Genomic DNA, 13488 nt, shown 5'->3' on the forward strand with positions numbered 1-13488 from the left:
ACACACACACACACACACACACACACACACACACACACACACAGAGAGAGAGAGAGAGAGAGAGAGAGAGAGAGAGAGAACACTTATAAAATGTCTAAAATTAAACAGTTCATAACTTGAGGTTTTCTTTCATTATTGGGGAAGTCATAGCAACCAAGAGCCTGTTAAGCCAATCACATCTATAATCTGAAAGCAGAGATGGATGAATCCTTGGGCCCAGTTCACTTTTATCGTTTTATGCAGTTTAAAATCTCAGTACAGTGAATGGTACCACCAGGAGTGGTTGGGCCTTCACATTTCAGTTATATCAATTAAAAAATCTACAGGAGGGGCTGGTGAGATGGCTCAGTGGGTAAGAACACCCGCCTGTTCTTCCGAAGGTCCAGAGTTCAAATTCCAGCAACCACATGGTGGCTCATAGCCATCTGTAACAAGATCTGACTCCCTCTTCTGGAGTGTCTGAAGATAGCTACAGTGTACTTACATATAATAAATAAATAAATCTTAAAGATTTGTTAAAAAAAAAAAAATCTACAGGAATGCCCCAGAACTTAGACTTCCAGATGATTCAGGTTGACAGATGGGATTAACCATCACTTACATGTTGATGTGTTCAAGACAAACTTGAAAAGCTCTTGTTCTTTAATAGCCAAGTATTTCTGTTACAAAATCTGTATTTGTTAATTTGCATGTACAGACTATTTTTATAAGCTGGATAATCCTTTTCAAAACATAAGTTTTGTTTAATATTGAACACACACACACACACACACACACACACACACACACGTATACACATTTAACATCCTACAGTCACTTTTGGTTGTTTGTTTTGGTCATAGGTTCCTTCATAATCCAGTTCTTTCAACTGATTGCTTCTTCATTTGCGAAGCCTTTGTTTGCAGACAGTTCCTGTTTGCTGCCAAGAAGCTCGTGGGCAAGCGTTTGCCATCAGTGCACTCTCTTAGCGCCTCATGTTGCTTAATTAACGTGCATTTCTACCCTAGCTCTTTCTTAACTAAGTACAAAGAAACGGCATACTGGTTTTTATATACATGTACAGAAACTAGTAAAGACTTGTGTTATCTGGGCATCCTTTAAATGTGTATTCGTGAAAGGAAAGGATGAAAAAGTAATCACTTCAAGTTATAGAAAATTACTTAAAAATTGCACACATCTGGGAGCAAGGTAATTTCTTTTTTTTTTTTTTTTTTTTTTTTTTTTTGTGGTTTTTCGAGACAGGGTTTCTCTGTATAGCCCTGGCTGTCATGGAACTCACTTTGTAGACCAGGCTGACCTCGAACTCAGAAATCCACCTGCCTCTGCCTCCCGAGTGCTTGGATTAAAGGCGTGTGCCACCACGCCCGGCAGATAATTTCTTATATAGTAAATATTGTTCAAGTAAATAGTCTTACAGCTTAACTCTCTTTGGCTTCAGCTTGAGTTTTTTTATGACACTACTGTAATTATGGTTGAAATACTTTAAAAAGAATTATATAGTAAGTGTAACAAAATATTACTCCATTTTAGATAAGCTAATGATTATTTTGACTAGTAAGATTTATCTCACTTTAAGAAGAGCTAATAAGGGCTGGTGAGATGGCCCAGTGGGTAAGAGCACACGACTGCTCTTCTGAAGGTCCAGAGTTCAAATCCCAGCAACCACATGGTGACTCACAACCATCTGTAACATGATCTGATGCCCTCTTCTGGAGTGTCTGAAGACAGCTACAGTGTACTTACATATAATAAATAAATCTTAAAAAAAAAAAAAAGAAGAGCTAATAACTCACTATCTGATATTGCATTGACTTTTTTATAGTGCTGTCAAGTGATAAGTTTGCGTGTTGATTAATTATTAAATATAAATCTTTAGATATTTTAAAAATGTATGCGTTATATGCAGATGAAGTGCTTAGTTCTATAACATAAAGCAGTGTTTCATTTAAATTTCATGCAGTATACTCTACCAATGAAGTCTTTTTCACTCATCTGAAGGTACACCTCCTCTCTCTTCTTTGGAAAAAGACAAGGAAATTGACCTTGAGCTACTTCAAGACCTCATGGACGTTGACATTGATCCTTTAGATATTGATCTAGAAAAGGATCCTCTTGCAGCCAAAGTTTTTAAGGTATTTTGTGTTAGGATAATTTCATCTTATACATTATGTAATAATTACAGCATTAAGATGCACTGTGTATGAACTGGACTTAAGAGATCTGTATCCATATTATTCCACCCAATAGATAGGCAGTGCAAAGGTTATTGTTTTAGGATCACGTGAAACTTCCTACCAGTGATCCATCATAGGATCCAACTGAAGTTTTAAGAAACACACAGACAAACTGCGATAATTTCTTGTGTTTTATTAGACGATAATGCGTTAATACTTGAAGTCAATAATAAGAGAAACTAAAGGAACCAGAAAAACCAAGAATCAATTGTAGAAATTGAAAAAATTCATATTCAGAACCTATATTATACAAGAAAGTTTATTGCAACAAGTGTGCATAATAAAAAATATTGTAAATATCAAATAAATAACCTAATCATGAGGCTTTCAAAAAATAAATAGCCAATCCTAAACATAGATGGCCAGAAATTAATGAAATAGATATCCATAGAACAGTGTATAGTATATAGTACCAACAAAAGAGTTGGTTCTAGGAAAAAGTTAATAAGCTAGCAAGTCCTTTTCTAATCTAGCAGCAGGAGTAATAAGTAAAACCGTGCATGTTTGCTACGAAATGTATCCCATTATTCAGCATACAGCATGTAGTAAGCTGCAGTAAGTCTTTTGTGCCTCTTAAAAAGCAAAGAAACAAAGGCAAGGTGGCTGGAAGTTTGACTTAGCAGTTAATAGCATTGGCTGTTCATACTGAGGACCTGTGCTCGATACCCTGTACCCATATGGTGGTGCATAACCATCTGTTACTCAAATTCCATAGGACCTGATACCCTCCTCTGAGTTCTGCAGGTACTAGGCAAGGTGGCACTCAGACATATGCTTTAGTACACATATTATTTTTATAATGTATTTTTAATATAATTTAATATAATAAAAAAATTAAAAGTACTAATGACAAGGGTGTTTTGATCTCCATTATCCACATGGTAGAAAGAGTAACTCATCTAAGGAAACAATCTCTTAACAGTGTCTCACTCTAAATAAGTGAGCTTCTAAAAATTGAAGTAAAGATAAAATGACAATTTCATATATAGTACATATTTTATTTTCTCTTAAACTCATATAGCCAGTAACAGTTTTGTAATAAGAATTCCTTGAAGCCAGGAGATGTCAGTTGTGGATTACCTGAATTTCAGGCAACCACTTGGAGTCTTACCTAAGATCAGATTCTCGCAGTCATCATTTCCGTTTCTCTTCATCCATGTTTTAATACTTACAGAATACTTACAGCATTTGTAATACTTACAGAGGTATTGTTCTTTGGTACATCATTTTATTAGTAATGCTAGTTACCTTTCGGGTTGTAATCTTACAAGTTATCCTTGTGTCACAAAATAAGCAGGATATTACTGAAACATTTTATAAATTAATAAAATTCCAACAACTTTGGGGAATTTAGAAGGAGGAAATGTTTATTTTGTAAGCTTACTGGTCATAATACTGTAAGTTTGTATAACTCAGTAAAGACATTAACTTTTTTTTTTTTAAAGCCTATAAGCAGTACATGGTATGACTATTGGGGTGCTGATTACGGTACCTATAATTATAATCCCTACATTGGTGGCCTGGGGATGCCTGTAGCAAAACCACCATCAAGCACAGAGAAGAATGGATCCCAGACTGTCAGTGTTTCAGTGTCTCAGGGTAAGTGCCTAAGAACATTTTAAGGCATATACTAAGAAATTTGTAAATTTGTGGGGGTTTTTGTTTGTTTTTTGTTTGTTTGTTTGTTTGTTTGTTTGCCTCTGCCTCCCGGGTGCTGGGATTAAAGGCGTGCGCCACCACGCCCGGCTGCCTTGTGTTTTCTTTTGAGAAGCTGAATTTTGTGTTCACAATTTCTGAATTGTGCTGTCTTTACCATTCATCTCTCTCTCTCTCTCTCTCTCTCTCTCTGCCAACATGTTGAAAGAGTGTCCATGTATATTTCTGAATTGTGCTGTCTTTACCATTCATATCTGTTTCTGTCAGCATGTTGAATGGGCTTCCATGTATTGGTGGTCCACCTTGATTTTTCTAAGTAACTCTAAGCTATTTGATGGTTGTTTGATATTTGAAGTTATAATACATTACTTTATTGTAATTTCTTTTTTCTTTGAGATTACACTCTTGTTACATCATTTCTCGCTTTCCTTCTTCCAAACCTTCCCGTATACCCCTCCTTGCTCTCTTTGAAATTGATGGCCTCTATTTTTATTCATTGTATTACATGCATAATATAGATATGTAATCTTCCTGAATGCATAAATCACATGCTCAGTCTGTAGCCTGTCACTTGTATGTGTGTTTTCAGGCACTTTGGGCAGTGATTTGCTGTATGGTCCTACTATTTGACACTATTGGGAAACACTGTTCTACAATGTTTCCTGAGCCCTATGTACAAGAGTTGTTTCTTGGTGTATCCATTGGAATTGGGTTTATAGCTCTGCATTTTGATTGATTATTGTTTCCTATAATGGTCTCATGTTGCAAAGAGGTTTCCTTGATGTGGTGAAGACTACACTTACCTGTGAATATTTAGGACTAATATTCCAGTTGTTATGGATTATGCTAGGTAAGAAAAATGGTGGTTGTAGGTTCTTCTCCAAGACCCATGACTTCTTGACCACATACTTGGCTAGGTTTCTAGTACCTAACATGGTTTCTCTCTTGTTGAGCAGGTTCAAATAGAGAGCTGCTCCTTCTCAGGAGGAAACATTCAGCTCAGTTCCAGCTTGTGGGCCTCTGACATGCATGGCATCTTCAGCAGTAGGGACTCACCTTCCACGTGTGTGGGCTTCCAAAGGCAGTAGCAATAGTTTATATGCTTTAGGAGCCTCTTGGACAACCTTGACTAACGGTCAAAAGACTTCCAGTGTCTGGTATTGGGGTTTTGTTAGGGGTTTTTTACCTCTTAGAGAGTGTATTCTCAGCCCACATCAAAATATACATATTTATCCACAGAATTGCATTTTTTATTAAGGTTTTTTTAACCTTAATTGTGTGTGTGTGTGTGTGTGTGTGTGTGTGTACAAGAGACCAACACCGAGTATGTTTCTAGAGAGGTTTACATTAAATTTTAACCTGGTCCTTGATTTTCTCTTTTACTCAGGTACTTATAATTTATTAATATCATTCATTTTTATTGTAAGCAATAGATATAATATTTATAATTTTGATCATTTTCATGTATGGTTATTAAACATACTCACTAAAATACTTTGATTTAATTGGATATGTAAGTTGTCTCAGACATGACTGATATGACTCTTTAAATGGCCTCTGGCTCTATGAGAAGTAGTCGTTCCTCTTGGAGCATTTTCTAGTTCTTGGGCAAAGTATGATGATGCCTCAACTTCATCCTTTTCTACTTTTGCTTGTATTTGAAAGTTAGTCTCTTCTATAATTACTCTATTTTAAAATTTGTTTAAAGAAATCAAGATTTGGATTGTAGTTATTACTGTCTTCATGGTACTATGTGAGTGTGTCTACACATTTTTCTGTGCCTAGTATGATAAGCTAACATTTCTTTCTATATCTGATAATCCTCTGTTGATGGGTGGTTTTTTTGTTGTTGTTTATTTTTTGTTTTCCTCTTCTCTTAGGGATGGGGAAGCCATCTCCCCTTCTTGCGTGTATTTCCTTCCACTCTCATCATGTCACTCATTTATTCCGCGTGTCTCAGTGCATTCATTTTCCATCTGAGCAAGTTGTTGCTCCTTGGTTTTAGTCCTTGATAGCACATGCCAGCATTTCTTTTTATGAAGCAGAATCCCCATCACCCTCTTCTGGGACCAGATGCTGCCACATTGCTATAGGAGGGAGTCCATGAGTATTAACTTTTCAGATATCTCCTCCTCCCTTTTGTAGCTTTAGATGCTCGTCTAGAAGTTGGCCTTGAACAGCAAGCAGAACTTATGTTGAAAATGATGTCTACTCTGGAAGCAGACTCCATCTTACAAGCATTAACAAATACATCTCCTACCTGTAAGTTTGATTACAATTCACATGGTTACAAGGGATCATTGTTTTTCTGAGTATCATCAAGGACAAGTTTAAAATTCTCGGTGGTAAATTTGAAGGTGCTTTGAGCATATGACTTAAAAAACTTTTATAACTTGGTGTCCTGTTATGAAATGACATTTCTCATGAAATGAGACAGTGTATTCTCAAGTGAACAGTTCAGTCCAGAAACCTAAAGCATATTCCTATTTATATGCTGTTGTGATGTTAAGGAAGTTCTAAGGAATATTATATGTTTTATTATTTTGATTCTACATCCGCAACACAACACAACTTTTTAAGTATCAGCTTCTTTATTTTGAAATACTAGGCTGGGTAATATAAGTGAAATGTCAGTCAAAGGTCTCCTAGCCAAATCCCAGAATTGAGAGGCATCATATTCTACTCAAGCAAAAGAAAGGCAATCTTTTTACTAATGGTCTGGACAGAAACGGGTGATCTGCCAGAGTTGTGCCTTCCTTGTGCTGATGTCTACTTTATAAATGTATTCCTGTTAGGGTTGTGTATTTCAAGGAGTACCCCTCTTATCAAAGACATTTTCTCCTCAGGCAAATATGCCACTTCATTGTCTTCTAGGCTGGGTGAAGGAAGACACATAGATAGCTGGAAGTGTTGTGGATGATCGTAGTCTGAGAGAAAGTTTACAATATGCATTTTTTTTATTGCTCACAGAAGATGAAGGAATAAAAGGGGACAGCTCCTCCTATTAGTCCATAAAAAAACATTGTGCAGTATCTCTTATTTAATATAGGAGCCACATTTATTGGGTTCAATCCCCTCAGGACATGAGACAGTGCAGGATATTTGCTATTGCTTATTTAAATTGATTGGGAGCCTTTTAAAAACTACTTTCTGTTTCAGTGAATCTTTTTCCCTCGATCACTGCCCTTTACCCTGGTGTGTTCCTTTTAGTTTAATATTCTGAATGTAACATAAATTTCTCCACAGTGTTCTTATACTTTCTATTTCCCATAAATAGATTTTCATTTTATTAATTCTTTGTGACCTGAACAACAAAACATTGAAAAGCTATGCAGTCAAGGTTAAGAACTGATGAACTGCAGGGCTGCATGTCTGGTTCAGTGGCAGAGCACTTTTCTAGAATGCTACACCCTAAATTTAACAGCACAGTAAAACACAAATGCATGCACTTTATCTATTGCAGTGGTCTAGAATTATTTTCTTTATAATTAGTAAAGGTTTTCCTTTCAGTAACTTAGGAGAGATTAGTGTTGTGAATTTGCGAGTTTCTTTTTCTTGTCTTCAGTTTCTAGTAATTCATAAAAGTTAATTTTCCTAAATACTACTATAGAACCATTGTTTACAATTTAATTTTAACCTATTCTTATCTGTTATTTAATTCACATGTATTCCAAAACTTGCTCATAAAGTTGTACTTTTGTTTGATTTTCAGTTTCACAATCTCCAACTGGAACAGATGATTCACTTCTAGGGAATTTACAACCAGCAAACCAGAACAGCCAGCTCATTATACAGCTTTCATCTGTCCCAATGTTAAATGTTTGTTTCAATAAGCTTTTCTCCATGCTTCAAGTCCATCATGTTCAGGTAGGACTTTAAAGGAAAGTAATGTATTTTGACAAATTTTGACATAATGTTTATTATTGGATGGAACTGAATGAAAAGTTCATACATGATCTAACCATGATGGTTTCTTTGTTATAGTTGGTTGAGAAAAATCTTAGGAATATTTACTGATTCCTCCCCCCCTTAGTTGCCAGCCATTTTTCATTTTCATGAGTTTAAGTGTTGGTACTTTTTCTGCTTTATATTGTATATAACCCTGTGGTTTAAAAGAGTTAGTTTCCATTTTTCATTGACGAAAACATGAGGTATAAAGGGAATTATATATTTTAATTCAGTTAAATTATAATTTATCAAGAATTTTAAGATATGTTTGCTTGCTGACCTAGTTAAAATACCTAGGAGATAATGAGAAACAAGTTATTAACTCATAAGGTTATAAGCATAAATATTTTTGTTTGAATGGTCCTTCATACATTTTCCTCCTCTTAGTTTTCTTTCCTTTATTTTTATTTTTTAAGTTGGAATCACTTCTTCAGTTGTGGCTCACATTGAGCCTTAATTCTAGTTCATCAGGGAACAAAGAGAATGGAGCAGATATTTTTTTATATAATGCTAATCGGATACCTGTCATCTCATTAAATCAAGGTAAGGTTTTTTTTGTTTTGTTTTGTTTTTTGTTTTGCTGGAAATCCATTACTGTAATTCAAATAGCAAATTGTTAAATGGACATAATTAGGTTAAAATGTACGTTATCTTTATTGCTAGAATTGTGTTATTTTGGTGAAAGAAGTTCTTTGGCTTGGGTGTGATGGCATTCGCCTTTAATCTCAGCATTTGAGAGACAGAGGCAAGTGCAATAATGACTTGAGGCCAGCCTGGTCCGCGTAGTGAGTTGTTGGCCAGTTGGAACTATAGAGAGCCCATACCTTAAATTATTTTTAAAATAATTAATTTTTTGTTTTTGTTTATTTGAAAGCTCAGTATTAAGACCTGGCTAATGTTTTAGTCAGGTGGTCCGGAATGGGTTTTAGGCCAGTCTGGGCCTACAAACTTTATAGTGAGAACCTACCTCCAAAACAAAACCACCCTCCTCCGCCTCTTTCTCTTTTCCTTCTCTTTACTCTCACATTCTCCTCCCCTCCTTCCATCCATAGGTGCGCGTGCGTGCGTGTTTGTGTGTGTCTCATGTTTCCTGTGTGTGCAGAGAAAAGGCATAAGGTATCCTATGCTGTCACCGCCTTCCTTATCCCTTGAGTCAGTTTCTTACTTAACTTGAATCTAGGTTAGGTAAGCCGGCAAACCTCAGCAACTCTGCGGTGTCTGCTCTGATACCAGGGCTATAGGTGTCGTCTGTACCTTCAGCTTTTTACATGGTTTCTGGGCCCTTGAACTCTGACCCTTAGATTTGTACAGCAGATATTTTACATGCTGTAGCCGGTTTGCATTAATGTATTCTTTTTCCACACGGAAGGTTTATTTCCTTTGTTCTTTGCGACTCTGTTCTGTGTTTCTGCTACTGCTGTGGAATTATTTTTTTCCTTTTCAGTAAGTTTTCCCTCCTAGCACAGGAAGCTCATGTTTGGGTTAATTCCCGGAGGTCTGTAGGTACGGGAATGCACCTTGGTTATTTGTTTACCTGGGTACATTCAAAATCTGGACGGACATTCGACACCTTAATCCCTTAGTTCAGCATTACTTTTTTATTTATTTATTTATTTTTTATGAATTTAAGTAAAATTTATCTCTTTCTGGGGCACTCACCCTGTGTCCCTTGGGTTCAACATACTACCAGCTCCACCATTGTAAGGTCAGGTGATATACATTGCTTCTTCAGAGCTGCATCTTGTGTATGCTTGGTGATGTGTAGATAGGCATTTGCCCATCTTGTCCTGTACAGTAGTCTAGGTGCTCTCAAACAGGAAAATTTGAAACTTTTTCATGATTTTGTGACAGAATAGCCAACCATTTTCATATTACCACAGAATGCTTCTAAAAGCTGATTTTCGGGGACTGTAGAGGTAGCTCTGCAGTTAAGGGCATTGGTTGTTGCTGAGGACCCAGGTTTGGTTCCTAGTCACCTTCATGGTGTCTTATAACCATCTATAATTCAGCCAGTTCTAGGGGATCCACCACACCTCTTTGAACAACCAGGTACACATATGATGCACAGCGTATGTGCAGGCAAACAATCATACACATAAACTAAATAAATCATAAACACATAAAATACAAGCTGAGCTGTTGGGTTTTGCCTTTCTTCCCTGCTTTAGCTCTTCTTCCTCTCCTTCTGTCTTTCTTCCTTCCCTCCCTCCCCTTTCTCCTTTGTTCTTGACAAGCTTTGTAGCCTAAAATTACAAGCACATGTCACTTCTCGTCTTTCTGGTGTTTTTGTTTTTGTTTTAAATAAGACTATTGTGTAGATACTTAGACTTATCAACATTTAATTAGAGGTGACAAGATGAACATTCCCCATGGTTCTGTTTGTTGAACATTTTCATTTGTGTCAGTTAAATGGTTTTGGTTTTGGATTTAAAGTCCATCTTGTTGTAAGCTTTTGGCATCCCAGCTCTTCCAAACTTCCTTCTCTAACAGCTGTCAACAGCATCTCTACAGCATGCTTTACAGGAAGGGTTGGGCCCTGGTTTTGCATTCTGCTGTATTTGATGGGCACTGTGCACTCTGAGTAACGTCCTAGATTCTCCAGCTGTGTCTCTCAAGGTGTTTCAGTAGTTTGAGTTTGCTCTTTTTTTCAGAAGTCATGTTGTTTTTGAATGGTCTACAGTATCCCAGATTTTTTGTTCGTTTGTTTTTGGTTTTGTTTTTTTTTTCTTTAAATCTACTGCAATTTTAATTTTAAATCTACATCATTTAAACAATAAACAATATTTTCTCTCTCTTTTTTTTTAAAATAAAAAACAGGCATCATTGTCTTTAACGTAGGGATGATTTATTCAGTATCATTAGAATAATTCTTTGAAAATACCACTAGAAATATATTAGGACTCCACAGATTTATTTACATCTCAAATGTTATTCCCTTTCCTTGTTTCCCCTCTGAAACCCCCTTTTCTCCCTCTCTCCCCATGGTCACTAACTCACTCACTCCCGCTTCCTGGCCCTGGCATTCCCCTAATATCCCAGATCTTTTAGGGTGCCTTTTTATAAGATTTTTGTTCTGAAGAATGTTGACAAATCACATTGGATAAAAAGTATATCAGATTTGTAATGATAACATTTCATTGTGTGTCATATGCTGAGCTTTAAACTTGTCTTGTTACTGAGTTCCTACAATATGTATGTGCTCCTGAGTGTTTGTGTGTGAGTGTATTGGGACCCACAGATGTCAGAAGAGGCATCAGCTTTCCTGGAACTGAAGTTAATGCACTTGTGATCTTGTAGGAATCTTATGGAAAGCAGTGAGTGCTCTCCAGTCCCCTTGTTACCAACTCTTAAAGTTTTATTTTAGGTAGTGGGGAATTTTGAAGATATGAGTTAATTGTGAAGAGATAATTTATATTTTGTGTTTAGTCATTAATAAATATTCACTTATCCCAACTAAATACATTTTTCCTTTCTTTTTCTATGTAGCGTCAATAACTAGCTTTCTCACAGTGCTAGCTTGGTATCCAAATACTTTGCTCCGGACGTGGTGCCTTGTGCTTCATAGCTTAACACTCATGACGAATATGCAGCTTAATTGTAAGTTCAAAATGTATTTATATTGATCTCTGTCATATACTTTAATATTTCTGATATAATGCCATTAATGTATGTCATGCCAAAAAATGAAATACTAACCTAAGGATTCATTGCCTTTTTATTTCATTCTTCTTTTTTAGTCTCTATATTATATCAATATTTAGATGATTTTATATTTATTTAAACATAACTTTATTTAATAGAATACCTTTTACACTAATATTTAAAGTATTGTTCCACTCTGTGATTTGTATTATATTTCCCATTTGACTGTGTGATGCTGAAGATTTCAGTTAGTGCAAAGGATGTATTACTTATCCACGGTTCACATACTATAACCTGTGGATGACAACAAGGAATAGGTCTTGCCTCAATTTATCTTAAGAGAACTGAGTTAAAAAGTAAGTGTACCTTTTTCTGTTTCTGGAAATGGAATGTTGTTACTCTGCCAGAGGCCATTTGAGATTTAGGTCCTTCCCACTGGTCTGTGTACCAAATAAAGATGTACTGGTAATAAAGATGTACTGGTATGTTTTCACAATCTGAAGGGAGGTGAGAGGAGGAGACATGTGGTAGATAAGAAGCAGAATGTTCTCCAGATCAGTCTTCTGCGCATTGATGAGTGAACCTGGGCTTCTTGCATGCAGAACACACTCCACTGCATTCATGATGCTTTTTTTTTTTTTACTTTTGCTGTGCACGGCTTTGAACTCTGTAGCTCTAGCAGTTCTTAAACAACTTATTTTGTTCTCTTGCTCCAGCATCCTCAGTATCTGGGATTACTTGTCTGCACTACCAGCCCAAGAGATTGAATCTGTTTTAAAAAGGAATGTGGCATTATTCTTTGCAATGAAAACTTACATATAAATACATTGCCTTATTGCTAGGGGTTATTCATCCCTTTCCTTTCCTTTCCTATCCTTTTTTTTTTCCTGATATAGCTGGTTCCAGTATTTCAATTGGAACTCAGGAGACTACGGCTCATTTGTTGGTTTCAGATCCAAACCTTATTCATGTGTTAGTGAAATTTCTTTCTGGTACCAGTCCTCATGGAACGAATCAGCATAGCCCACAGGTAGGTAATAAAGTATTTAACTATTGATGTATGTGTTCAGACCTCTCAGTAAACAGATTTGTAAAGTATAATTATTTTAAAGAAGCCTTTATGACAGACAGATTGTAAGCATTTCTCTACACAGATTTTGTTTGTTTGTTTGTTTTTTGAGACTGCGTCTTATCATGTAGCTCTGCTGTTCTGGAACTCAATCTGTAGACTATTTTGTCCTTGAACACACAGTGATCTGCCTGCCTCTGCCTCCTGAGTGCTGGGATTAAAGGTGTAAACCACTGTGCCCAGCTATTAACTACATTTCAAATAGTTTTGCAGCGGTACTAAAGTTTTCCTGTAATTTCTCATTTAATGAGTGCTGTTATTAAGAATGATAATTATTTTTAGTCATTATATTAATAATTTTCCCTAACAAAATAAATAAAACCCCAAAAAAGTATTGCTCTGGAATGAGCTTTATGCATCTCATTTTAGATTTCTTTCATTATCAATTTTATTTATTGTAATGTGCTACTGCTGTTTAAGTAATCCTACTTAATTATTGTTTCTTGATGAAATAATTTTAGTGGTCAAATCATTTTTTAGTGTAAAGACAGTAAAAGATATTTTAAAAAATTAGTTTTTCTATATATCTTGGTTTTATATCAGAAATATGACTAAGAGTGCTATGATTTTTTTTGAATTAGCAATTACTGCTATATAATTCTAAAATACCTTAGTGGGTTTTGTTGTGTCCTACTTTTCAGAAATTCCTCTAGAATTGTACTATTTTTCTATCAAAGGAAATTAGCTTAATACAAAAGACCACTATGTAGGAATTCTGCAAAGGTGTCCTTAACATGAAATGTGGTCTGCTCATTGAGTGCCTGTTACCATCACTCCTATTGATTGATTGATTGATTGATTGATTGATTGGTTTTTTTCGAGACAGAGTTTCTCTGTATGGCCCTGGCTGTCCTGGAACTCACTTTGTAGATCAGGCTG

At 35.9% G+C, this 13488-nt stretch overlaps 1 protein-coding gene across 1 annotated transcript in view; it reads left to right on the top strand.

Moving 5' to 3' along the window:
* Birc6 (baculoviral IAP repeat containing 6) overlaps positions 1-13488 on the top strand; it is a 178633-nt gene that overhangs the window by 96184 nt on the left and 68961 nt on the right. Inside the window, exons 37-43 of the mRNA XM_029531207.1 lie at positions 1999-2132; positions 3680-3833; positions 6036-6152; positions 7603-7757; positions 8255-8381; positions 11325-11435; positions 12377-12510. Coding sequence (XP_029387067.1) covers positions 1999-2132; positions 3680-3833; positions 6036-6152; positions 7603-7757; positions 8255-8381; positions 11325-11435; positions 12377-12510 — 932 coding nt within the window. The remainder of the gene's footprint in view (positions 1-1998; positions 2133-3679; positions 3834-6035; positions 6153-7602; positions 7758-8254; positions 8382-11324; positions 11436-12376; positions 12511-13488) is intronic.

The sequence above is a fragment of the Mus pahari genome, chromosome 18 (genome assembly GCF_900095145.1).
Source record: "Mus pahari chromosome 18, PAHARI_EIJ_v1.1, whole genome shotgun sequence".
In the NCBI taxonomy this organism is placed as follows: domain Eukaryota; kingdom Metazoa; phylum Chordata; class Mammalia; order Rodentia; family Muridae; genus Mus; species Mus pahari.